Source organism: Ranitomeya variabilis, chromosome 4 (genome assembly GCF_051348905.1).
Source record: "Ranitomeya variabilis isolate aRanVar5 chromosome 4, aRanVar5.hap1, whole genome shotgun sequence".
In the NCBI taxonomy this organism is placed as follows: domain Eukaryota; kingdom Metazoa; phylum Chordata; class Amphibia; order Anura; family Dendrobatidae; genus Ranitomeya; species Ranitomeya variabilis.
Genome location: NC_135235.1, coordinates 129,301,461 through 129,328,716, shown reverse-complemented (window position 1 = coordinate 129,328,716; position 27,256 = coordinate 129,301,461). Strand labels below are relative to the sequence as shown.

The 27,256-nt window shown below is 45.8% G+C and overlaps 1 protein-coding gene across 2 annotated transcripts; it reads left to right on the top strand.

Annotated features, from left to right (window-relative positions):
• Positions 1-4,543: 4,543 nt before the first annotated feature.
• On the top strand, positions 4,544-19,193 carry LOC143770038 (protein kinase C delta type-like). 2 transcript variants are annotated; one of them, XR_013214527.1, is made up of 7 exons: positions 4,544-4,639; positions 5,142-5,204; positions 5,835-5,973; positions 7,613-7,756; positions 8,096-8,221; positions 16,701-17,299; positions 19,125-19,193. XR_013214527.1 is itself a non-coding variant. In XM_077259251.1 (6 exons), exons 1-6 carry the CDS (start codon positions 4,566-4,568, stop codon positions 16,821-16,823), a joined length of 669 nt encoding a protein of 222 aa, XP_077115366.1. In that variant the 5' UTR covers positions 4,544-4,565; the 3' UTR covers positions 16,824-17,322. The 2 variants fall into 2 exon arrangements, 1 of the variants encoding a protein (XP_077115366.1); XM_077259251.1 differs by lacking the exon at positions 19,125-19,193 and having other exon boundaries at positions 16,701-17,322.
• The last annotated feature ends 8,063 nt before the right edge of the window (positions 19,194-27,256 follow it).

Sequence of the window (27,256 nt, the reverse complement as noted above, 5' to 3'; positions counted from 1 at the left end):
CCACATGTCTACTTTACATCAGCACAATTTTGGAAACAAATTTTTTTTTTGCTAGGAAGTTATAAGGGTTAAAATTTGACCAGTGATTTCTCATTTTTACAACAAAATTTACAAAACCATTTTTTTAGGGACCACCTCACATTTGAAGTCAGTTTGAGGGTTCTATATGGCTGAAAATACCCAAAAGTGACACCATTCTAAAAACTGCACCCCTCAAGGTGCTCAAAACCACATTCAAGAAGTTTATTAACCCTTCAGGTGTTTCACAGCAGCAGAAGCGTACATGGTAAGTAAAAAATGAACATTTAACTTTTTAGTCACAAAAATGATCTTTTAGCAACAATTTTTTTATTTTACCAAGGGTAAAAGGAGAAACTGGACCACGAACGTTGTTGTCCAATTTGTCCTGAGTATGCTGATACCTCATATGTGGGGGTAAACCACTGTTTGGGCGCCCGGCAGGGTTCGGAAGGGAAAGAGCGCCATTTGACTTTTTGAATGAAAAATTGGCTCCAATCTTTAGCGGACACCATGTCGTGTTTGGAGAGCCCCCGTGTGCCTAAACATTGGAGCTCCCCCACAAATGACCCCATTTTGGAAACTAGACCCCCCTAGGAACTTATCTAGAAGCATAGTGAGCACTTTAAACCCCCAGGTGCTTCACAAATTGATCCGTAAAAATGAAAAAGTACTTTTTTTCACAAAAAAATTATTTTAGCCTCAATTTTTTCATTTTCACATGGGCAACAGGATAAAATGGATCCTAAAATTTGTTGGACAATTTCTCCTGAGTACGCCGATACCTCACATGTGGGGGTAAACCACTGTTTGGGCACATGGTAAGTCTCGGAAGGGAAGGAGCGCCATTTGACTTTTTGAATGAAAAATTATCTCCATCGCTAGCGGACACCATGTCACGTTTGGAGAGCCCCTGTGTGCCTAAACATTGGAGCTCCCCCACAAGTGACCCCATTTTGGAAACTAGACCCCCCAAGGAACTTATCTAGAAGCATAGTGAGCACTTTAAACCCTCAGGTGCTTCACAAATTGATCCGTAAAAATGAAAAAGTACTTTTTTTTCACACAAAATTTCTTTTAGCCTCAATTTTTTCACTTTCACATGGGCAACAGGATAAAATGGATCCTAAAATTTGTTGGGCAATTTCTCCTGAGTACGCCGATACGTCATATGTGGGGGTAAACCACTGTTTGGGTGCACGGCAAGGCTCGGAAGGGGAGGCGTGCCATTTGACTTTTTGAATGGAAAATTAGCTCCAATCGTTAGCGGACACCATGTCGCGTTTGGAGAGCCCCTGTGTGCCTAAACATTGGAGCTCCCCTACAAGTGACCCCATTTTGGAAACTAGACCCCCCAAGGAACTTATCTAGAGCACTTATAACCCCCAGGTGCTTCACAGAAGTTTATAACGCAGAGCCATGAAAATAAAAAATAATTTTTCTTTCCTCAAAAATGATTTTTAGCCCAGATTTTTTTATTTTCCCAAGGGTAATAGGAGAAATTGGACCCCAAATGTTGTTGTCCAGTTTGTCCTGAGTATGATGATACCCCATATGTGGGGGTAAACCACTGTTTGGGCACATGCCGGGGTTCGGAAGGGAAGTAGTGACGTTTTGAAATGCAGACTTTGATGGAATGCTCTGCGGGCGTCAGGTTGCGTTTGCAGAGCCCCTGATGTGCCTAAACAGTAGGAACTCCCCACAAGTGACTCCATTTTGGAAACTAGACCCCCAAGGGAACTTATCTAGATGTGTGATGAGCACTTTGAACCCCCAAGTGCTTCACAGAAGTTTATAACGCAGAGCCGTGAAAATAATAAATGTTTCCTTTCCTCAAAAATATTTTTTTAGCCCAGAATTTTTTATTTTTGCAAGGGTAACAGGAGAAATTTGACCCCAAAAGTTGTTGTCCAGTTTCTCCTGAGTACGCTGATACCCCATATGTGGGGGTAAACCACTTTTTGGGTACATGCCGGGGCTCGGAAGGGAAGTAGTGACGTTTTGGAATGCAGACTTTGATGGAATGGTCTGCGGGCATCATGTTACGTTTGCAGAGCCCCTGATATGCCTAAACAGTAGAAACCCCCCACAAGTGACCCCATTTTGGAAACTAGACCCCCCAAGGAACTTATCTATATGTGTGGTGAGCACGTTCAACCCCCAAGTGCTTCACAGAAGTTTACAACGCAGAGCCGTGAAAATAAAAAATCATTTTTCTTTCCTCAAAAAAGATGCTTTAGCAAGCAATTTTTTATTTTCACAAGGGTAACAGGAGAAATTGGGCCCCAATATTTGTTGCCCAGTTTGTTGTGAGTACGCTGGTACCCCATATGTGGGGGTAAACCACTGTTTGGGCGCACGTCAGGGCTCGGAAGGGAAGTAGTGACATTTGAAATGCTGACTTTGATGGAATGCTCTGCGGGCATCACGTTGCATTTGCAGAGCCCCTGATGTGCCTAAACAGTAGAAACACCCCACAAGTGACTCCATTTTGGAAACTAGACCCCCCAAGGAACTTATCTAGATGCGTGGTGAGCACTTTCAACCCCCAAGTGCTTCACAGAAGTTTATAACGCAGAGCCATGAAAATAAAAAATAATTGTTCTTTCCTCAAAAAATTATGTTTTAGCAAGTAATTTTTTATTTTTGCAATGGTAACAGGAGAAATTGGACCCCAACAGTTGTTGCCCAGTTTGTCCTGAGTACGCTGGTACCCCATATGTGGGGGTAAACCACTGTTTGGGCGCACGTCGGGGCTTGGAAGGGAGGGAGCACCATTTGACTTTTTGAACACAAGATTGGCTGGAATCAATGGTGGCGCCATGTTGCGTTTGGAGACCCCTGATGTGCCTAAACAGTGGAAACCCCTCAATTCTAACTTCAACACTAACCCCAACACACCCCTAATCCTAATCCCAACTGTAGCCATAACCCTAATCACAACCCTAACCCCAACACACCCCTAACCACAACCCTAACCCCAACACACCCGTAACCCTAATTCCAACCCTAATCCTAACCCTAATCCCAACCCTAACCCTAATCCCAATCCTAACCACAACTGTAACCCCAACACACCCCTAACCCTATCCGTAACCCTAACCACAAGCCTAATCTTAACACTATTTCCAACCCTAGCCCTAATTCCAACCCTAACTCTAATTCCAACCCTAACCCTAAGGCTATGTGCCCACGTTGCGGATTCGTGAGATTTTTCCGCACGATTTTTGAAAAACCTGCAGGTAAAAGGCACTGTGTTTTACCTGCGGATTTACAGCGGATTTCCAGTGTTTTTTTTGTGCGGATTTCACCTGCGGATTCCTATTGAGGAACAGGTGTAAAACGCTGCGGAATCCGCACAAAGAATTGACATGCTGCGGAAAATACAACGCAGCGTTTCTGCACGGAATTTTCCGCACCATGGGCATAGCGGATTTGGTTTTCCATAGGTGTACATGGTACTGTAAACCTGATGGAAAACTGCTACGAATTTGCAGCGGCCAATCCGCTGCGGATCCGTGGCCAATCCGCTGCGGATCCGCGGCCAATCCGCTGCGGATCCGCAGCCAAATCCGCACTGTGTGCACATGCCATAACCCTAACCCTACCCCTAACCCTACCCCTAGTTCTAACCCTAGTTCTAACCCTAACCCTAGTGGAAAAAGAAAAAAAATATTTTCTTTATTTTATTATTGTCCCTACCTATGGGGGTGATAAAGGGGGGGTTATTTATTATTTTTTTTATTTCGATCGCTGTGATAGAACCTATCACAGCGATCAAAATGTACTTGCAACGAATCTGCCAGCCGGCAGATTCGGCGGGCGCACTGCGCATGCGCCCGCCATTTTGGAAGATGGTGGCGCCCATGGAGAAGATGGATGCACACCGGGAGCCTCGGTAAGTATAAGGGGGGGAGATCGGGGCACGGGGGGGTGTCAGAGCACGGGGGGGTGGCATAGGTGCACGGGGGGAGCGGACAGGAGAACGTGGGAGCGGAGCACAAGACAGAGGGGAGCGGAGCACAGATCGGTGGCTTGGGGGGGCGATCGGTGGGGTGGGGGGGGTCACATAAGTGTTTCCAGCCATGGCCGATGATATTGCAGCATCGGCCATGGCTGGATTGTAATATTTCACCAGTTTTTTAGGTGAAATATTACAAATCGCTCTGATTGGCTGTTTCACTTTCAACAGCCAATCAGAGCGATCGTAGCCACGGGGGGGTGAAGCCACATCCCCTGGGCTGAAGTACCAATCCCCCTGTCCCTGCAGATCGGGTGAAATTGGAGTTAACCCTTTCACCCGAACTGCAGGGACGCGATCATTCCATGACGCCACATAGGCGTAATGGGTCGGATTGGCACCGACTTTCATGACGCCTACGTGGCGTCAAAGGTCGTTTAGGGGTTAAGTATACTCTGTATCCCCTTTTTTTATGTGGCCCTTTGCTACTCATACAGTACTAATGAGTAGTACTACTCAGTATTTATGTGTCTTTACTGTATAATAAATGCAAATGTTCCATGTTACAGATGATGTTTTCCTTGGCATGGAGTACATGAGCTGCGGGGATTTTTATCAGCTTCTACACAGGAATGGGCCGCTAGACACTGCCAGTGCCAGGTAACGTGTTAAAGGAGTTGTCCGATCTCAGAAGAAAAGTCATCAGTCACTATGCATGACTGCAGACTGCCAGATTGTGACAGCGGGCAATGCGCACACGGTCATGTGTTCCCCAATCAGGTGGGCAATCCTGTGTACAATTTGCACATTTGTGGTCACGTGCTGACTAGTCTCACCCGGCTTCTCTCAGTAGTAAAGAATTGAGAGATGTGCAGGGTACAGTCAGAACATAATCGCGAATATGTAATTTTCATACACTCATTCATTCATTCATTCATACCTACCTTCTCGAGAATGCAGTACTGACAGTGTGCGCTTCTTACACTGTCACGATTCGGCGGTCATATACAGTGACTGCAGACTTTTCTTCTGAGACCGGACAACCCCTTTATAAAACCCTCTAAGTTAAGAGGAATAATATAGAATAATGCTCCTAATGACTAATATGTTTCCCAAGTTCCTCTCTATGGAATCTGATACTTATTCATTTTCTCTTTGTCAGATTCTATGTTGCCGAACTGGTGTGTGGGATCCAGTTCCTTCATTCGAGAGGCGTCATCCACAGGTAATCTAGTCAGTGTTAGGCCGGGTCACACCAGCGCATATTCTCTCATCTAAGAGAATCCGGATGATTATACAAATCGCACGTTGATTAAACTCTGAACAGAATTTGATCTGAGTGATCACAGTGTGGTCTAATTTTTTCGGACGAGGAGAAGATGGGAAAAAAATGTCTCCATCTTCTGCAATCAGACTGCACTCAGATGTCATCCGAGTGTAGTGTGATGTTTTACATGGACTCATTGACTTGCATATTGAAGCATGATCCGATAATCTGATCCAACTCAGGCATGTTGCGATCGGAAACAATCAGACATGTACACGGCCCCATAGAATAACATTGGTCCGAGTGCGATCCGATGTTTTGTCACCTACTGACAGACTGATGCCCTGTGCCTGGGGTCTAGTCATCCTGTCTGGTGTCACTGACAGGAATCTGCAGATGAGCGGCCATCACATGTCATACAGTAATCCCTACAGTGGTACAGGTAGGGTACATAGTAATGGAGTCATCTCAGATGAGCAAAGTACAGCAGGAAGAGAAAATAGGTTTATTCCCATCAGTCATCATGTGACCACAGATATAAGAAGAACACTTACTTTATACTCAGGTTATTTTTTTTTTTTCTTACAGAGATCTAAAGCCCGAGAACATCCTGGTGGCTGAGACGGGCCATATTAAGATCACGGATTACGGTCTAGCACTGGAGAACACGCACGGAGACCAAACAGCCACCGGTTTCGCTGGGACAATGGGTTACATGGCTCCTGAGGTGAGAATAGAATGTTTTTATTTTTCGTATATAAAAGGTTTTTCAGGTAATTTCACATTGATTAGCTTTATTTATGCGAGTTCATCAATATAAAATCATTGGGGGTCCGATCCCACTGATTAGCTGTTCTTACAGAGGCAACCAGAGCAGAACATCGCACCTCTGTACTGTTTAGTGGTCAGTACTGAGGACTGCAGATCAGACCGTGTTCATTTCAGTAGGGGCTAATCTGTAGTACCAGCAATCGCCACTAACCAGTGAGGGGAGCTGTGACGTCTGTTTATTGGTTATATCCAACCACCGGCGGAGGTGATAACAGCTAATCAGTGGGACTGCTGGGTGTTGCCTCCCACCAATCTTATATTGATGATCTGTTCTGCTCATCAATATAAAGTATTAGAAACCCCCTATAAAGGATCTTCAATATAAATATCACCCATCCCCAGAACAGGTGAGAAATGTGTCACCTCTGGGGGCTTCACTGCTATGTACCCCACAATCACCAAATGGGAGGACCAGAGCCTCCTACTCCTCCCAGCCTACATGTCTATATGGATAGTGAACTATGGCCGACCAGGTGTAATGCTGAGTTATCCGGACCAGAGATGTCCTAAAGGGTTAATAAAATGTGTAATGATGATACAGGAAAATGTGTTATTTTATGTGCATTTATTACATTTATTATATAACACGCATCAGATGTATCAAGTACATCGGACTAAGCTGCTCTGTGTATATTAGACAAGGCCAGCCGCCACCTCAATACCATCAGCCATAATGCCACAGATAGCTCCTTAACCCCTTCATGGCATATGGCGGACATGCCGGATACTGTATATGTTGTGTCTCTGCTTTCATTCGGGCTCACCCGCCGAGCCTGCATCTTTTCCAGCTGATGATGGCTGATTTAATGAGCCATCATGTGCCTTTATCAGCTGCAGGTGTGACACTGCTCTGTCTGCGGCTGTTAACCTGTTAAATCCTGCTGTCAATCTCAGACAATGGCATTTAACATGCGCAGGCGGGGGTGCGCGTTTTTCCATACTCCCATCAATGCGCCCAGGACATGATCATGATCTCAGAAAATGGCAACACAAGTAAAGGTTTTTTTTTAACAAATCTAAGATTTTCTTTTTCACCACTTAAATAAAAAAATATATACATTTTTGGTATGAGTAATTTCACTGACCTGGAAAATCATATTGTTAGTTTCACCACATAATGAACATGGTAAATAAAAAAAAATTAAGTGTATCACATGATAAAATGAATGATGTCATTCAAAAGTGCAACTCGTCCTTCAAAAAACAAGCCGTCATATAGTTATGTGGACGGAAAAATGAAAAAGTTATGGCTCTTGAAAGAAGGAAAATGCTAAAACAAAAAAAAGCTGAAAATCTCTTGGTATGAAGGAGTTACAGTGTGAGCCGAGCGTTGAGTGCGCCGTCACACCCATATATATTACATTCACTCTGATTGTTAATATATTTTATTAATTTCATTTATGGAGCATAATTATGGAAGATCCTTTGTGCCTCCTGACTGAGTAGTAAGACTTACTGCCATTACTATAGGGTCACATAACAATATGAGTGCGGTGACAGGAGGTGGCACTACTAATAATGCTGCTCTATGGCAGATCCTGGACATGGAGGAGTATAACGCCGGAGTAGACTGGTTCTCGCTTGGAGTCATCATAAACGAGATGCTGACCAGTTTTTCTACCTACGATCCCGCACTCTTTGATGAGTCTTCCTCGGACACCAAGGACTTCATTGAACAGGTCAGTATGTTCCCGGTATAAGGGTCTAGTATTGGGGTCATACAATGTTACTAGTCGCTGACCCGGAGGCTGTAATTGTACTGAACACAGCCTTACACAGACATCTTCTCCCAATCTTCAACCTCGTAAACAACAATTACAATGTCCTGCTTTGGATAAGAGAAGTAGAAATTCATTGCTTGCACCCCCTCATCACTAAATATCGCTATCATATACCATCACAGAAGACAACGCGTCATGGAGAGCAACAATCAGAAAGAAGTGATCACTGTGTATAATCTTTACTGGTCAGATCACAGGGTTCACTTACTAAATCCTAAATACATTTCTCCTTTTCAGCTCCTCCAGGAAGATCCTGTCAAGCGATTAGGAGTCCATGGTGACATCCGACAACACCCCTTCTTCCAGATAATTGATTGGGTCTCTGTGGAAGCCCTTAGGATGGCCCCACCGTACATCCCTGTAGTAAGTAATGGGGAGAATTCTCCCATGGATCTGAATAAGATTCTCTCCCACAATCTTCTAATCTTTTGGTTCTGTGATACATTATGTTTAGTGTCAGGGTTGGAAAATAATTTGACTGGCGTTATTGGACAATGTAATCTCTTAACAGTGTATGTCTAGTCTATAGGATTGTTCTTCTTTCAGACCCTTTTGAGGGTTACATGCAAATAATTAACTAGTTATAAGTTCTGTTAGGTACAAGCCACTTAAAGGGAATCTGTCACCCCAAAATTCGTATATGAGCTAAGGCCACCGGCATCAGGGCCTTATCTACAGCATTCTGTAATGCTGTAGATAAGCCCCCGATGCAACCTGAAAGGTAAGAAAAACAGGTTATATTATACTCACCCAGGTGCGGTACATTTCGGGTCCGATAGGTGTTGCGGTCCAGGTCCGGGTCCAGCGCCTCCTATCTTCATTCGATGACATCCTCTTCTTGTCTTCCTGCTGCGGCTCCTGATGAGGGCAGAGCAAAGTACCACAGTGCGCAGGCGCTGGGCCTTTCCGAACTTTCCCGGCGCCTGAGCACTGCAGTACTTTGATCTGCCCTCAACAGGGCAGACAAAGTGTGCCTGTGCCGGAGCCGCGGCAGGAAGACAAGAAGAGGATGTCATTGTATGAAGATAGGAGGCACCGGACCCAGACCGCGACACCCATCGGACCCGAAACGAATCAGGAACGCCCCTGGGTGAGTATAATGAGGGCAGAGTAAAGTCCTGTAGTGCGCATGCGGCAGAGCTCTTTGAACTTTCCTGGTGCATGCGCACTGCAGGACATTGATCGGCCCTTCACAGGGCAGAGAGAAGTGCGCCTGCGCAGGAATACGATGCCGGGGACACTGTGTGGATGACGATGGACGCATCATCCACATGAAGCAAGAAAGAGGACGGCATTGCAAGATGAAGGGAGCCATCGGACCAAGACAGCGATGCCCATCGGACCTGACCTCCCGTAGGTGAATATTATAAAAGGTCTTGCTTGTCTTGCAGGTTGGATTGGGGGCATATATACAGCATACTAGAATGCTGTATATCAGGGCTGAAAGATACTGGCCTTATCTCATATGGTAGTTGTAGCGCCCCCACTGCCACAGGGCCGAGGGGTACCCGGTACCGGGCCTCTGAGTCTCTGCTCTGGGATTGTCACGGTGGCTAGACCCGGTCCGTGACCCTGCTGAGGGGCGTACAGTAATAGATAATAGGTGTGGATGGTGTTGGTAGTGCGGTGTAGTGCCGGTCGCAGTTAATAACGAGGACACCAGGTTGCAGTCTCTTTACCTCTTTACTGAAGGTCTCAAAGTCCTCAATCCGGAATACGGTTAACCAGGCTGCACAAGTCTGGCCGGTCCGATGGCACCTCCAGAGTTCCCTTTGCAGGTGGAAATCTGTGCCTTCCTACTAGTGCTATGTGTTGTGGTCCTCCCCTGCTGAGCTTACGGGATAGTCCCCACAACTGTTGTGTCTGTTTCTCGTGTTCCCTCACAACTCGATTAGATGATCTTCTGCTAATCCTCCATCCCTCCCTGGTGTTATGGTTGGGACGCACCCGTATGACGGGTAGGCTCGGAGCTCTTCCGGGACCCTAGAGTCGCCCCTCTCCAAAGGTTGCCCCCTATGTCTGCGTAGGTGATTTAGGTGAGACAGCCCGCCTGTGACTGACTGTCCTGCCGTTGGTTTGAAGTATGGCTTAGAGCTCTGTACCTCCTCGGCGTTCCGGCCGCCGGTTGTTTGCACCTCAGTAGGATGTTGCCTCGATCTTACAGCACGACTCCTACTGGTATTCTCCTTCTTGCTTTGATCTCGTTTCTCACTCAGCACAATAAATCTCGCTTCTTGTCCTTTCTTAGGGCACCGCCGCTATGAAGTGCAGGCGCGGTCCCGTAGCTTTCTCTCTGTTTGCCAGGCCTCTGTCAGGATCCCACCCCTGACAGGGACCCTACCGAATCTTCCCCTACAACACCCTCTGCCACAAGGTGTTGCCTGGTTCCAACCCAGTCAGCGTTCTCTCTAACTTCCTGCCTAACCCCCAGTTTTACCAGACTGTGAGGAGTGGCCTAATGAATAGTACCCTTAGCTCCCCCTGGAGGCCAGACTGTGAAATGTATTGGTGTCTGTGATACCTGGTCAGATGAACTCCTTCAGTGCCATCAGACGTACCATAGCCCCCCTTAGCGGCGGAGCCACAGTACTGCAACGACCAGGACTCTGGGGCGCTGCATTCCCCCCCGGTTAAATCCAGTACTCCTGGACTGGGAAGAAAACAACAATACATGTCAGCAAAAAGACATACAATTTTGAAAATGCAAGTACAAGTCAACTTTTTAACAGAGCTTCCCTTTATGGGAGGTGAGGACACTTGAACGTTACAAACATAGAACCAGAAACACATGGGCCACTTGCACATTGAACAAGTCTGTAGGAACCTGTTCACACCACCAGAAAACTTGAAGACACAAAAGAGCACAGTGAGGTCAAAAATACTCTGTTGTAAAAAAAATCACAGTAATCAGCAAGTGCTAGTCAAAAGATGTAAAGAAAACAGGGTATTTAGTTGATACGTTTTTTTGCAAAAAAATGTATACTAAGCTGCTCCACCAAATCGTCAAGGTATACCCTTATAGAGCAGTCCTAACTAATGTATAGAATCCCTATCTGATGTATTTAAAACCTGATCATCTGTATAATACCTGTATAAGCAGGGTTCAGAGAAGGACTATCCATGTGGACATGCAGGATGGAGCAGTTAAATGCAAATGACCCACAGAGGAGTGGTGGACTCCCCAGTCTTGTAGAAACAAGAGAACAATTATAGAACCAGAAACACATGGGCCACCTGCACATTGAACAAGTCTGTAGGAACCTGTTCACACCACCAGAAAACTTGAAGACTAAAACTAAATACCCTGTTTTCTTTACATCTTTTGACTAGCACTTGCTGATTACTGTGATTTTTTTTTACAACAGAGTATTTTTGACCTCACTGTGCTCTTTTGTGTCTTCAAGTTTTCTGGTGGTGTGAACAGGTTCCTACAGACTTGTTCAATGTGCAGGTGGCCCATGTGATTTTTTCGTGACATATTGGGCTTCATGTTAGTGGTAAATTTAGGTCGATAATTTTTGAGTTTATTTGTGAAAAAAACGGAAATGTGGCAAAAAATTTGAAAATTTCGCAATTTTCACATTTTGAATTTTTATTCTGTTAAACCAGAGAGTTATGTGACACAAAATAGTTAATAAATAACGTTTCCCACATGTCTACTTTACATCAGCACAATTTTGGAAACAATTTTTTTTTTTGCTAGGAAGTTATAAGGGTTAAAATTTGACCAGTGATTTCTCATTTTTACAACAAAATTTACAAAACCATTTTTTTTAGGGACCACCTCACATTTGAAGTCATTTTGAGGGTTCTATATGGCTGAAAATACCCAAAAGTGACACCATTCTAAAAATTGCACCCCTCAAGGTGCTCAAAACCACATTCAAGAAGTTTATTAACCCTTCAGGTGTTTCACAGCAGCAGAAGCAACATGGAAGTAAAAAATGAACATTTAACTTTTTAGTCACAAAAATGATCTTTTTATTTTCCCAAGGGTAAAAGGAGAAACTGGACCAGGGACGTTGTTGTCCAATTTGTCCTGAGTACGCTGATACCTCATATGTGGGGGTAAACCACTGTTTGGGCGCACGGCAGGGCTCGGAAGGGAAGGAGCGCCATTTGACTTTTTTAATGAAAAATTGGCTCCAATCTTTAGCGGACACCATGTCGCGTTTGGAGAGCCCCCGTGTGCCTAAACATTGGAGCTCCCCCACAAGTGACCACATTTTGGAAACTAGACCCCCCAAGGAACTTATCTAGAAGCATAGTGAGCACTTTAAACCCCCAGGTGCTTCACAAATTGATCCGTAAAAATGAAAAAGTACTTTTTTTCACAAAAAAATTATTTTAGCCTCAATTTTTTCATTTTCACATGGGCAACAGGATAAAATGGATCCTAAATTTTGTTGGGCAATTTCTCCTGAGTACACCAATACCTCACATGTGGGGGTAAACCACTGTTTGGGCACATGGTAAGGCTCGGAAGGGAAGGAGCGCCATTTGACTTTTTGAATGGAAAATTATCTCCATCGTTAGCGGACACCATGTCGCGTTTGGAAAGCTCCTGTGTGCCTAAACATTGGAGCTCCTCCACAAGTGACCCCATTTTGGAAACTAGACCCCCCAAGGAACTCATCCAGAGGCATAGTGAGCACTTTAAACCCCCAGGTGCTTCACAAATTGATCCGCAAAAATGAAAAAGTACTTTTTTTTCACACAAAATTTCTTTTAGCCTCAATTCTTTCATTTTCACATGGGCAACAGGATAAAATGGATCCTAAAATTTGTTGGGCAATTTCTCCTGAGTATGCCGATACCTCATATGTGGGGGTAAACCACTGTTTGGGTCACGGCAAGGCTCGGAAGGGGAGGCGTGCCATTTGACTTTTTGAATGGAAAATTAGCTCCAATCGTTAGCGGACACCATGTCGCGTTTGGAGAGCCCCTGTGTGCCTAAACATTGGAGCTCCCCTACAAGTGACCCCATTTTGGAAACTAGACCCCCCAAGAAACTTATCTAGATGCATAGTGAGCACTTATAACCCCCAGGAGCTTCACAGAAGTTTATAACGCAGAGCCGTGAAAATAAAAAAATAATTTTTCTTTCCTCAAAAATGATTTTTAGCCCAGAATTTTTTATTTTCCCAAGGGTAATAGGAGAAATTGGACCCCAAATGTTTTTGTCCAGTTTGTTCTGAGTACGATGATACCCCATATGTGGGGGTAAACCACTGTTTGGGCGCACGGCAGGGCTCGGAAGGGAAGGCACGCCATTTGGCTTTTTGAATGGAAAATTAGCTCCAATCATTAGCGGACACCATGTCGCGTTTGGAGAGCCCCTGTGTGCCTAAACATTGGAGCTCCCGCACAAGTGACCCCATTTTGGAAACTAGACCTCCCAAGGAACTAATCTAGATGTGTGGTGAGCACTTTGAACCCCCAAGTGCTTCACAGAAGTTTATAACGCAGAGCCATGAAAATAAAAAATAATTTTTCTTTTCTCAAAAATGATTTTTTAGTCCACAATTTTTTATTTTCCCAAGGGTAACAGGAGAAATTGGACCCCAAAAGTTGTTGTCCAGTTTCTCCTGAGTACGCTGATACCCCATATGTGGGGGTAAACCACTGTTTTGGCACACGTCAGGGTTCGGAAGGGAAGTAGTGACGTTTTGAAATGCAGACTTTGATGGAATGCTCTGCGGGCGTCAGGTTGCGTTTGCAGAGCCCCTGATGTGCCTAAACAGTAGGAACTCCCCACAATTGACTCCATTTTGGAAACTAGACCCCCAAGGGAACTTATCTAGATGTGTAGTGAGCACTTTGAACCCCCAAGTGCTTCACAGAAGTTTATAACGCAGAGCCGTGAAAATAAAAAATGTGTTTCCTTTCCTCAAAAATATTTTTTTAGCCCAGAATTTTTTTATTTTTGCAAGAGTAACAGGAGAAATTGGACCCCAAAAGTTGTTGTCCAGTTTCTCCTGAGTACGCTGATACCCCATATGTGGGGGTAAACCACTGTTTTGGCACACGTCGGGGTTCGGAAGGGAAGTAGTGACGTTTTGAAATGCAGACTTTGATGGAATGCTCTGCGGGCGTCAGGTTGCGTTTGCAGAGCCCCTGATATGCCTAAACAGTAGAAACCCCCCACAAGTGACCCCATTTTGGAAACTAGACCCCCCAAGGAACTTATCTAGATGTGTGGTGAGCACGTTCAACCCCCAAGTGCTTCACAGAAGTTTACAACGCAGAGCCGTGAAAATAAAAAATCATTTTTCTTTCCTCAAAAAAGATGTTTTAGCAAGCAATTTTTTATTTTCACAAGGGTAACAGGAGAATTTGGACCCCAATATTTGTTGCCCAGTTTGTTGTGAGTACGCTGATACCCCATATGTGGGGGTAAACCACTGTTTGGGCACACGTCAGGGCTCGGAAGGGAAGTAGTGACATTTGAAATGCAGACTTTGATGGAATGGTCTGCGGGCGTCACATTGCATTTGCAGAGCCCCTGATGTACCTAAACAGTAGAAACACCCCACAAGTGACCCCATTTTGGAAACTAGACCCCCGAAGGAACTTATCTAGATGTGTGGTGAGCACTTTCAACCCCCAAGTGCTTCACAGAAGTTTATAACGCAGAGCCGTGAAAATAAAAAATAATTGTTCTTTCCTCAAAAATTATGTTTTAGCAAGTAATTTTTTATTTTTGCAAGGGTAACAGGAGAAATTAGACCCCAGCAGTTGTTGCCCAGTTTGTCCTGAGTACGCTGGTACCCCAAATGTGGGGGTAAACCACTGTTTGGGCGCACGTCGGGGCTTGGAAGGGCGGGAGCACCATTTGACTTTTTGAACGCAAGATTGGCTGGAATCAATGGTGGCGCCATGTTGCGTTTGGAGACCCCTGATGTGCCTAAACAGTGGAAACCCCTCAATTCTAACTTCAACACTAACCCCAACACACCCCTAATCCTAATCCCAACTGTAGCCATAACCCTAATCACAACCTTAACCCCAACACACCCCTAACCACAACCCTAACCGCAACACACCCGTAACCCTAATTCCAACCCTAATCCTAACCCTAATCCCAACCGTAACCCTAATCCCAACCCTAACCACAACTGTAACCCCAACACACCCCTAACCCTATCCGTAACCCTAACCACAAGCCTAATCTTAACCCTATTTCAAACCCTAGCCCTAATTCCAACCCTAACTCTAATTCCAACCCTAACCCTAAGGCTATGTGCCCACGTTGCGGATTCGTGTGAGATTTTTCCTCATGATGTTTGAAAAATCTGCAGGTAAAAGGCACTGCGTTTTACCTGCGGATTTACAGCAGATTTCCAGTGTTTTTTTGTGCAGATTTCACCTGCGGATTCCTATTGAGGAACAGGTGTAAAACGCTGCGGAATCCGCACAAAGAATTGACATGCTGCGGAAAATACAACGCAGCGTTTCTGCACGGAATTTTCCGCACCATGGGCACAGCGGATTTGGTTTTCCTTAGGTGTACATGGTACTGTAAACCTGATGGAAAACTGCTTCGAATTCGCAGCGGCCAATCCGCTGCGGATCCGCGGCCAATCCGCTGCCAATCCGCTGCGGATCCGCGGCCAATCCGCTGCGGATCCGCTGCGGATCCGCGGCCGATCCGCTGCGGATCCGCTGCGGATCCGCTGCCAATCCGCTTCGGATCCGCTGCCAATCCGCTGCGGATCCGCTGCGGATCCGCTGCCAATCCGCTGCGGATCCGCTGCCGATCCGCTGCGGATCCGCGGCCGATCCGCTGCGGATCCGCGGCCGATCCGCGGCGGATCCGCTGCGGATCCGCTGCCGATCCGCTGCGGATCCGCGGCCGATCCGCTGCGGATCCGCGGCCGATCCGCTCTGTGTGCACATGCCATAACCCTACCCCTAACCCTAACCCTACCCGTAACCCTAACCCTACCCCTAGTTCTAACCCTAGTTCTAACCCTAACCCTAGTGGAAAAAGAAAAAAAAATATTTTCTTTATTTTATTATTGTCCCTACCTATGGGGGTGATAAAGGGGGGGGTTTATTTATTATTTTTTTATTTTGATCGCTGTGATAGAACCTACCACAGCGATCAAAATGTACCTCTAATGAATCTGCCGGCTGGCGGGCGCACTGAGCATGCGCCCGCCATTTTGGAAGATGGCGGCGCCCATGATGGAGGCGGACGGGGACCGGGAGCCTCGGTAAGTATAAGGGGGGGGAGATCGGGGCACGGGGGGGGCGTCGGAGCACGGGGGGTGACATAGGAGCAGGGGGGGAGCGGGCAGGAGGACGGGGGAGCGGACAGCAGGACGGGGGAGCCGGCAGGCGGACGGAGGGGACCGGACCCTATAACGGAGCACTGGGGGGGCGATCGGTGGGGTGGGGGGGGTCACATTAGTGTTTCCAGCCATGGCCGATGATATTGCAGCATCGGCCATGGCTGGATTGTAATATTTCACCAGTTTTTTAGGTGAAATATTACAAATCGCTCTGATTGGCAGTTTCACTTTCAACAGCCAATCAGAGCGATCGTAGCCACGGGGGGGTGAAGCCACCCCCCCTGGGCTGAAGTACCACTCCCCCTCTCCCTGCAGATCGGGTAAAATAGGAGTTAACCCCTTCACCCGATCTGCAGGGACGCGATCATTCCATGACGCCACATAGGCGTCATGGGTCGGATTGGCACGGGTTTTCATGACGCCTATGTGGCGTCATGGGTCGGGAAGGGGTTAATATTGAATTATTATTTTCAATACTTAAAGTCAAGACTGTTTTGATTAGTCACTAAGTTCACCATGACTTTTTTCTGCATTTTTTTCTATAGCCAACTAAGCCTAATCCCAGGTTCCATGCTTTTAAGCTGGACAAGATCCAAGCGGCAGAGGCTCCATTTTCTATAACACCAGCGGACCAGGCCGTGTTCAGAGGGTTTTCATTTTTCAACTAGAAAACCCTGAACAAGACACCAGTTCAATAATATCAGAGCAAGCTGCGTACCTGAGCTTCCAGAAGACCATGCTGAGAAGACCAGAACATCAGATGTCCAACACCATCAGGGACCTTCAAATAGATAACTATAAGTGATAAGTATAGGTAATTATAGGTAAAAAATGATAGGTATATTTAATCTTCAATAAAAGAAAAAGAAAATACAAAAAGATAAGTATAGATAAGAAAGGAAGGTATAGGTAAATATAGGTAAGTAAGGATAGGTATATTTAATCTTCAATAAAAAAAAGAAAAAAGATAAGTAAGGATAAGTAAGGATAAGTATAGGTAAAAAGAATAATTCTAGGTAAGTATTGCTAAGAATGTATAAGTATAGGTAAACGTAGGTAACAAAGGATAGGTATGTTTAATATTCAATGAAAAAAAGAAAAAAGATAAGTATAGATAAGTAAGGATAAGTATAGATAAATATAGGTAAGAAATAATAGGTATACTTAGGGTATGTGCACACGTTGCGGATTTCTTGCAGAAATTTCCTGAAGAAAACCGGAAATTTTCTGCAAGAAATCCGCATTTTTTTTTTGCGTTTTTTTTTCCGTTTTTTTCGCATTTTTTTAGCATTCTGCAAGCGTAATTAGCTTGCAGAATGCTAAAGTTTTCCAAGCGATCTGTAGCATCGCTTGGAAAACTGACTGACAGGTTGGTCACACTTGTCAAACATAGCGTTTGACAAGTGTGACCAACTTTTTACTATAGATGCAGCTTATGCAGCATCTATAGTAAAAGATAGAATGTTTAAAAATAATAAAAAAAAAGGTTATACTCACCCAGACATCTCCTCACCGGCGTCCGTTCCTCTTCCTATAGCTGGTCTGTGCGCACAGGACCTTCCGTGACGTCACGGTCACGTGAGCGGTCACATGACCGCTCACGACCAATCACAGGACAGTGACGTCATCGGCAAGGTCCTCCACCGCACATCAGCTACAGGAACCGAAGCGACAGCGTGCAGTGGAGGCGGGAAGACATCGAGGGTGAGTATAGGACTGTTTTTTATTTTAATTCTTATTTTTTTACCAATTATATGGTGCCCAGTGCGTGGAGGAGAGTCTCCTCTCCTCCACCCTGGGTACCAACCGCACATAATCTGCTTACTTCCCGCATCGTGGGCACAGCCCCGTGCGGGAAGTAAGCAGATCAATGGACCCCTAGGTGTGCGGAATCCCCTGCAATTCCGCATTTTAATGAACATGTTGCTTTTTTTTCCGCGATGCGATTTTTTCGCGGAAAAAAAGGCTACATTTGCACAAAAAATGCGGAATACACTGAAAATAATGGGAGGCATATGTAAGCGTTTTTTTCGCGTTTTTATCACGTTTTTATAGCGAAAAAACGCGAAAAAAACGTGAAAAATACTTAACGTGTGCACATGGCCTTAAAATGAAAAAAAGATAAGTATAGATAAGTAAGGTTAAGTATAGATAAAAAGAATAATTCTAGGTAAGTATTTCTAAGAATGTATAAGTATAGGTAAATATAGGTAAGAAAGGATAGGTATGTTTAATCTTCAATAAAAAAAGAAAAAAAGATAAGTACCGTATTTTCTGGTGTATAAGACGACTGGGCGTATAAGACGACCCCCAACTTTTCCATATAAAATATTGAATTTGGGATATGCCCGCTGTATAAGACGGGGGTCATCTTATACGCCCAGTCATCTTATACGGCGTGTGGTTCCCAGGGTCTGAAGGAGAGGAGACTCTCCTTCAGGCCCTGGGATCCATATTCATGTTAAAAATAAAGAATAAAAATAAAAAATATGGATATACTCACCCCTCCGAGAAGCCTGGCTGTCACTGCTGTAAGCGTCTGCCTCCGTTCCTAAGAATTGCAGAGCATGAAGGACCCTTGATGACGTCGCAGTCCTGTGATTGGTCCGTGACCGCTCATGTGACCGGTCACCTGACCGTGACGTCATCGAAGGTCCTTCACGCTCTGCAATTCTTAGGAACGGAGGCAGACTCTTGCAGCGGTGACAGCCAGGCTTCTCGGAGGGGTGAGTATATACATATTTTTTATTTTTATTCTTTATTTTTTACATGAATATGGATCCCAGGGCCTGAAGGAGAGTTTCCTCTCCTTCAGACCCTGGGAACATCCAGGATCGCTCCCTGCACATGCCGTACCTGGCGTATAAGACAACCCCGGACTTTTGGGACAATTTTTAGGGGTTAAAAAGTCGTCTTATACGCCGGAAAATACGGTATAGATAAGTAAGGATAAGTATAGATAAATATAGGTAGGAAAGGATAGGTATATTTAAAATAAAAAAAGATAAGTATAGATAAGTAAGGATAAGTATAGATAAGTAAGGATAAGTATAGGTAAAAAGAATAATTATAGGTAAGTATTGGTGAGAAAGTATAAGCATAGATAAATATAGGTAAGAGAGGATATGCATAGGTAAAAAAGGATAAGAATAGGTAATAATTAATAAGCATAGATAAGTATATATAAGAACGAGTAAGTATAGGTAGGTATAAGTATAGGTAAGTAAGGATAAGTGTAGGTAATAGATGATAAGTATACAAAAAAGGTTAAGTATAATTAAGAAAAAATAACTGTACGTAAGTATTGCACCTTTCCAAATACAGACACATAATTAGAGAACACCTTTACACCTACAGATATTACAAATTCTATGGAATCAGATTGCGGCCCCCCGGTGCGGCAGAATGAGGACATAATGTGTAAGCAGCCAACCTTGTGTTTGTTGGTCGGGACGTCACCTGACTTTTTACACTGCACAATTATCGGGAAATGACGGATCCTAAGATCGCCCATCCCCGATAATCGCCCAGTGTAAGTGCCCCCTTAAGGTACCGTCACATTAAGCGACGCTGCAGCGATAGCGACAACGATGGCGATCGCTGCAGCGTCGCTGTTTGATCGCTGGAGAGCTGTCACACAGTCAGCTCTCCAGCGACCAACGATGCCGAGGTCCCCGGGTAACCAGGGTAAACATCGGGTTGCTAAGCGCAGGGCCGCGCTTAGTAACCCGATGTTTACCCTGGTTACCAGCGTAAAAGTAAAAAAAACCAAACAGTACATACTCACATTCGCGTCCCCCAGCGTCTGCTTCCTGACACTGACTGAGCTCCGGCCCTAACAGCAGAGCGGTGACGTCACCGCTCTGCTTTCACTTTCACTTTAGGGCCGGCGATCAGTCAGAGCAGGAAGCGGACGGCAGGGGACGCGCAGGTGAGCATGTACTGTTTGTTTTTTTTACTTTTACGCTGGTAACCAGGGTAAACATCGGGTTACTAAGCGCGGCCCTGCGCTTAGTAACCCGATGTTTACCCTGGTTACCAGTGTAAAATATCGCTGGTATCGTTGCTTTTGGTGTCAAACACAACGATACACGGCGATCGGACGACCAAATAAAGTTCTGGACTTTATTCAGCGACCAGCGACATCACAGCAGGATCCTGATCGCTGCTGCGTGTCAAACTAAACGATATCGCTAGCCAGGATGCTGCAACGTCACGGATCGCTAGCGATATCGTTTAGTGTGACGGTACCTTTAGTTACACATAAGCTTTATATAGTCTAGACTCTAGAGATAAAGATAAGGTAGAAATATAAGTATTAGATAAGTATATAATACCCCATGTACAGGGGTGACAGGGCCCATCCAGCGCTGACACTGCAGTGACCCAGGGATTAGCCGATCGCCAGGACTTGGGGTCAGGAAGGAATTTTTCCCCACACATGGGGTTGTTTCGCCTTCCTCTGGGTCACATACTCTTTATGCAGTAAATCCTATAAATGGCACTGGATGATTACATTAAATTAAACTAAATAAGATAATAGATAACAATAAAAATTAATAAACCCCATTCATTGTGTCTGTGTCTTCTTTATATTCTTTTATTATAATGTTGGACAGCTGTAGTGATTGTGACAAATGGCGGGGAATTAAGAGTTAACCCAATACTTCTTGTGTGGAGTTGGGTCGCGTGATCTCGCTGCCGATTCTTTCCCCTCATGACAGTGATGTTATGGCGTCTGTCATATGGCTTTCCCAGACTGATATCACAGCCCCAATATGCCCCACATCATCCATCACATGTAGTATATGGGATAGGGCAAACATCATCAGCGACTGTAAGCCAAGTGTAGTCTCATCCACTAATGTCCCTGCAGGTCACAGATCATGTAGAGGACGCCATATTCCATAGTCACTGTACTTACCCCACAGGAGCTCCACACCGTGCACCATCTCAGGGGCCTCCAGCCCATCACATATGGAAAGGTGACCTGGCGCAAGGGGATGTAATGGGATAGAATATATTAGTGCAGCAAGAGATGTATTCGGAGGATAGAGATGGAAAAGGAGGTGTCGTTGGCCATACAGAACAAGGAGGTACAGTGGCAGGATAAAGATGGTGGGAACGGGACGCCACAAGGTAAAGTTATAATTGCAGTAAGGTGAACTGGCAACATGGTCACAAGCCTGAAAGCTAATGAGTGGCATGTGCCTAGGATAATGGGGCCAGAAAAAACATCAAACCAAGAGAAAATGCACTGAAATAATGTTCAACACAAAAACTTTTCAGGTTAAGAATTTTTCGACTCATAGAAAACCCCTTTATACATTAAACAGCTTAATAAAAGGGTATTTCCACCATAAATAGTTATCCACAGGATAAGTCATCACTGTCTGATAGATGCACACCAATTCCAATGTATAGAGAGAGGGCCATGCATGTTCCTGATCCTCTTCATTGATTTCCATGGGAGTTACGGAAAAATACGTAACTAGACTAATAATATCAGCCCGTAGCTGACTGCATAGCCTTTTCTGGCTATTAATTATAGGGGGACCCCACATCATTTTTTTGGGGGCCCCCCTATTTTAATAGCCAGTAAAGGCTAAATATACAGCTGTGGGCTGATATTCATAGCATGGGAAGATCCATGGGTATTAACCCCTTCCTAAGCTATAAACATCGTCCCCCAGTTTCTGGCTTTCCCTCTCTGGCGCAGAAAATTGCGCGGGAGCCCACGCCATATTTTTCCCCGAAAAGAATCTTTTATTAAATACATAAATGTCCCCTAATTTTCACACACACTATACTAATTGTATTGATCACACACATCTATAGATCTAACTATTCTGCATGGATTTACTGTATGTAAACCATGTTTCTTATCCTGTCGGCTCCTGCATTGATTTTACAGACGCTGACAAATGAATTAACGGCTATTCTTCTATCTATCTCTGTTTGAAATATAAAGACATATATATATATACTGTATATCTTAATATATACCGTATTTTTCGCTTTGTGAGACGCACTTTTTTCCTCCAAACTTGGGGGGAAAATGGAGGTGCGTCTTAGAAAGCGAACATACCTTACCGAGATCGTGGGTGCAGGCTGGGATGAGGGTGTGTCCGGGTGTCTCTGGGTGCCCGGCATTTGCTGGCCTGTGTTGCTGTCTCCGGTGCCCAGCAGTGCTGCGTGGGTGCCCGGGGCTCTGCCGACATTTTGCGGCAGGCCAGAGCCCTGGCACTTCCAGGGTTCCACGTGCACTGGTCTCCGGGAATATGGCCACCGCCAGGGCGGTGCATGCGCTGGTGGTGATCCCAGGATCAAGATCTCGAGAGATGAGATTTCAGCGCTGAAATCTCATCTCTCAAGATCTTGATCCGAGATCACCATCAGCGTATGCGCCACCCCCGGCGGCGCCCATATTCCCGAAGACCAGCGCACGTGAAACCCAGGAAGTAGTGATGGGCAGTCAGGCTCTTTTTGGTGATCCAGCTCTCATGGCTCTGCTCACCAAAAAAAGCCGGCTCTTTCAGCTCACAAAATGGCTCTTTTTGGATTCTAAATGGATCCCCATTGAATGTGTGTTCAGGCGCCCGAAACCACGCCCACCTACCATAGAAACCCCGCCTATTTGCTAGGAACCAATTGGGGTGGAGTTTTGCTCAGGTGGGCAGGGTTACGCCTGCCGAAGTCCGGGATTTTACACCCAGTGAGAGCCATTCAGGGATTTTAGTGGCTCTCACTGGCGTGCCGGCTCCCATCGTTCACAGCAGGGAGCCGGCTCTTTGTGTCGGATCGTTTGCGAACGACACATCACTACCTGGAAGTGCCGGGGTTCTGGCCTGCCGCAAAATGTCGGCCCCGGGCAGCGTCGGACACCCACGCAGCACCGCTGGGCACCGGAGGCCCCCCGCAGCACAGGCCAGCAACAGCCGGGCACCCGGAGACACCCTTGCAGCAGCACCGGACACCCCTGCAGCAGCGTGCCGCACATCAAAACACCCCCTTATCCCGGTCTGCAGCATCACCCCACTCCTGCCTCCTCCAGCAGCGACCCTGGGACCCCGCTTCTCCACAGCCGCCATCCCTGGTAAGCAATAAGATACAAGGATTATAAGAAGCACCACCATTTTATTAAAAAATATTTTTTTCTTATTTTTCTTCTCAAAATTTGGGGTGCGTCTTATAATCCGAAAAATACGATACTTACCTTGTTATGTCTTCACATTCTGTTCTGTCCAAATGTGTCCAGATTCCAGAATTCCAAGCGGCGGACGTTCACCGACCGCCATATTGGGACACCCAAGTGATGGGTGTCTCAATATGGAAACTGCTGGTGGTACCAGCCTCTTGCGCGGTACAACCAGTGGAACACCATCGCACCACACAAACACACACTGTATATGCCATACTCACCACACACACACTGTATACGCCGTATGCACCACATACACACACACACACACACAGTATACGCCGTATGCACCACACACACACTGTATATGCAGCCTCTTGCGCGGTACCACCAGCAGAACACCGTCATGAACACGCCGCCGCCAGGATAAGTCAGATGATTCACTGACTGCCGCCATCTTCGTACAGGAGGAGCGCATGCGCAGTTTTCATGTGACTACCGCTATCTGTCTGCACAAAGATGGCGGCGGTCTCATTTACTGCACCTGCGCGAATTCTGCAATAATATACAACGTGGACTGCACAATATACTGTACTACGTGGGCTGCGCAATATACAACGTGGGCTGCGCAATATACGTGGGCTGCGCAATATACTCCGTGGACTGCGCAATATATTATGTGGACTGCGCAATATACTACATGGGCTGCGCAATATACGTGTGCTGCGCAATATACAACGTGGGCTGCGCAATGTACAACGTGGACTGCGCAATGTACAACGTGGACTGCGCAATGTACAATGTGGCCTGCGCAATATACTAAGTGGACTGCGCAATAAACAACGTGGGCTGCGCATTATACAACGTGGGCTGCGCAATATACAACGTGGGCTGCGCAATATACTACATGGGCTGCGCAATATTCTACGTGGGCTGCGCAATGTACAACGTGGGCTGCGCAATGTACAACGTGGGCTGCGCAATGTACAACGTGGGCTGCGCAATGTACTACGTGGGCTGCGCAATATACAACGTGGGCTGCGCAATATGCTACGTGGGCTGCGCAATGTGCTGCGTGGGCTGCGCAATGTACTGCGTGGGCTGCGCAATGTACTGCGTTGGCTGCGCAATGTACTGCGTTGGCTGCGCAATGTACTGTGTGGGCTGCGCAATGTACTGCGTGGGCTGCGCAATGTACTGCGTGGGCTGCGCAATATACAACGTGGGCTGCGCAATATACTACATGGGCTGCGCAATATACTACGTGAGCTGCGCAATGTATAACGTGGGCTGCGCAATGTACTACGTGGGCTGGGCAATGTACTACGTGGGCTGCGCAATGTACTATGTGGGCTGCGCAATATACAACGTGGGCTGCGCAATATACTGCGTGGGCTGCGCAATGTACTGCGTGGGCTGCGCAATGTACTGCGTGGGCTGCGCAATGTACTGCGTGGGCTGCGCAATGTACTGCGTGGGCTGCGCAATGTACTGCGTGTAAAACCTATTCTATTCTATACTGTAGCGGCAGATCATTTGCCGGCTTTTAAGCTAACTATCTAATATACACTGCTCAAAAAAATAAAAGGGAACACTAAAATAACACATCCTAGATATCTCTGAATGAAATATTCCAGTTGCAAATTTGTATTCGTTGCATAGTGGAATGTGTTCAGAACAATAAAACATAACAATTATCAATGTAAATCAAAATTAATATCCCATGGAGGTCTGGATTTGGAATGATACTCCAAATCAAAGTGGAAAATCAAATTACAGGCTTCAGTGGAAGTGCCTCATGACAAGGAAAAGATACTCAGTATTGTGTGTGGCCTCCACGTGCCTGTATGACCTCCCTACTGTACATCGCCTGGGCATGCTCCTGATGAGGCGGCGGATGGTCTCCTGAGGAATCTCCTGTCAGACCTGGACTAACCCTGGGCCAACCGCACCAGCATATGGTCTCACAAGGGGTCTGAGAATCTCATCTTGGTACCTAATGGCAGTTAGGCTACCTCTGGCAAGAACATGGAGGAATGTGTGGCCCTCCAAAGAAATGCCACCCCACACCATTACTGACCCACTGCCAAACCGGTCATGCTGAAGGATGTTGCAGGCAGCAGATCGCTCTCCACGGCATCTTCAGACTCTGTCACGTTGTGAAGGAAGAAATTAAGAAAGAATCTCCATTTTGTGCTTTTCGACTCCATTTTGTTGTTTTGATATAAATTTTGTTAGTAGGCTAAAGGTTACAGCTGTTATGAGATTTTGATGAGACCTTGATTGTTGCAACCTCGGTAGAACATGAGACTGAGGGTGTATTGTTCTACAAAACTTTGACGCACAGATTGTTCCTGCATTCTTATAGGCTAAGAACCGTGAGCGTGTTCTTATGCTGATTGGTTGAAGTGTAATTTCTATGACTATGATAAAGTCATGCAGAATAAACGGGGGCCAGAGATCTGCTCGATCCCCCATACAGAGACACACGTCTCCGTCTGGTCATTTTCAGTTGCCGGCAACACCTTATATATTAATTTGGAAATCACTGGGTTAACCGTGAAGGATCACTTTAAATCCTCCCTCAACAGTTGGCGCCCTTCAACGTGGGGCTCCAAGCAGGAACGCCTCTGCCGCCCGGAGGACAACAAGACAAAGGATCCTCGGACCGGACACAGGCACTGGAAAATTGGGACTGATCATCCCCCACAACAACCACGGTAAGTTGGCAGTTATACTGTCCAGACTGACCGTTTGGTGTGGTTTTCCTGTGTTTGTTGCTGCAAAGAGGATCTGAGGTTTGTCCCCGGAGGTGGGATGATTCTTGGGTGGAATCATATAGAGGTGTAGTTCCGTTGGAAGCCCAGTGCTCGAACCGTACCTCATAAGGGACGGACACCCCGGATTAACCAGTGATGTAATTCTCTTTACAGTCAAAATACCCTGAATTCCTGATCACTGTTAGAATCAGGAGCGGTGAGGTGATCGAAGATTGGGTAGGATGCGTAACTCAGGAATACATAGATATATATGTGTATGTCCAGGGGTGTCCGGAGGGTTAAGTCTAAGACGCCCTCCTCCTTTCACTGAGTACCGCGATTTTGGGTTGTCTCAGCGGGGGACAGGTAAAAACCCTAGTGGAATAGACTAAGCGGCCGCTCTGGTATCTATACACGACTAAGTAGGGGTATTTCGCTTTAAAGGAGAATCAGTCCGTGGAAGAAGAAGACTTTGAACTGTGTGATGAAAATTTGATATTGTTAGCCCAAAGAAGGGAAAAGAAATCTGTCAGGAATGCAGGGAAAATATTCTCAATCTGGTATGTGAATTGTGCGATGAAGATTTTGTAGAAATTAATTAAGTCTAAGAACTGCTGTGATTCTGTTTCTGTGTTTGTCTCTAAAATATCCGATGGGCGGGGGGAGTCATACAGCTGCGTTATGGCTTTCTTCTGTGCTGAGGAATGCTGTGATTTTTCTTATCGCTGTTTCTGAAAAGGGAGGGGGCGCCCGCGTCGCTGCGCTCTTGAGTCTCTCTGTGTTTTCTTAGTGTTGTACGCGCTGGTAGATCTGTGAAATATTGTAAATTGAAAGTGAAATCTAGTGTCTAGTTTTAGAAGGAAATTTGTAAGTGATTGAAAGATTGGTAAAAGCAAGTTGAGTGGTTGATATATAGCAAATTGAGGATCAACAGAGGAAGTGAATTCTGATGAATAATGTGTCAGAAAGACAAACAATTAAAAATGATGATCTGGAACAGGGGGTCTCCCTGCTTGATGATAAGGTCCCTCCCCAGGAAATCAAGCCTCTTCTCCCGACTGTAAGCTCTGTGCCCCTCAATCCCAAAGCACCAATATATATACTGGGTTGCCAAAACTTGGTGAGCCCCCACCTTTCCCTTACTAAACGCTGACGGCACCTATTATCGGCCACTGCCAGAACGCAATCCTGTATGCCTCCT

Excerpts from the sequence above, each read along its gene's own strand:
- LOC143770038 (XM_077259251.1), top strand. The coding sequence starts at position 4,566 with ATGGAGTACATGAGCTGCGGGGATTTTTATCAGCTTCTACACAGGAAT. Across the intron at positions 5,205-5,834 it reads TCGAGAGGCGTCATCCACAG|AGATCTAAAGCCCGAGAACA; the intron begins GTAATCTAGTCA and ends TTTTTCTTACAG. Across the intron at positions 7,757-8,095 it reads CCAAGGACTTCATTGAACAG|CTCCTCCAGGAAGATCCTGT; the intron begins GTCAGTATGTTC and ends TCTCCTTTTCAG.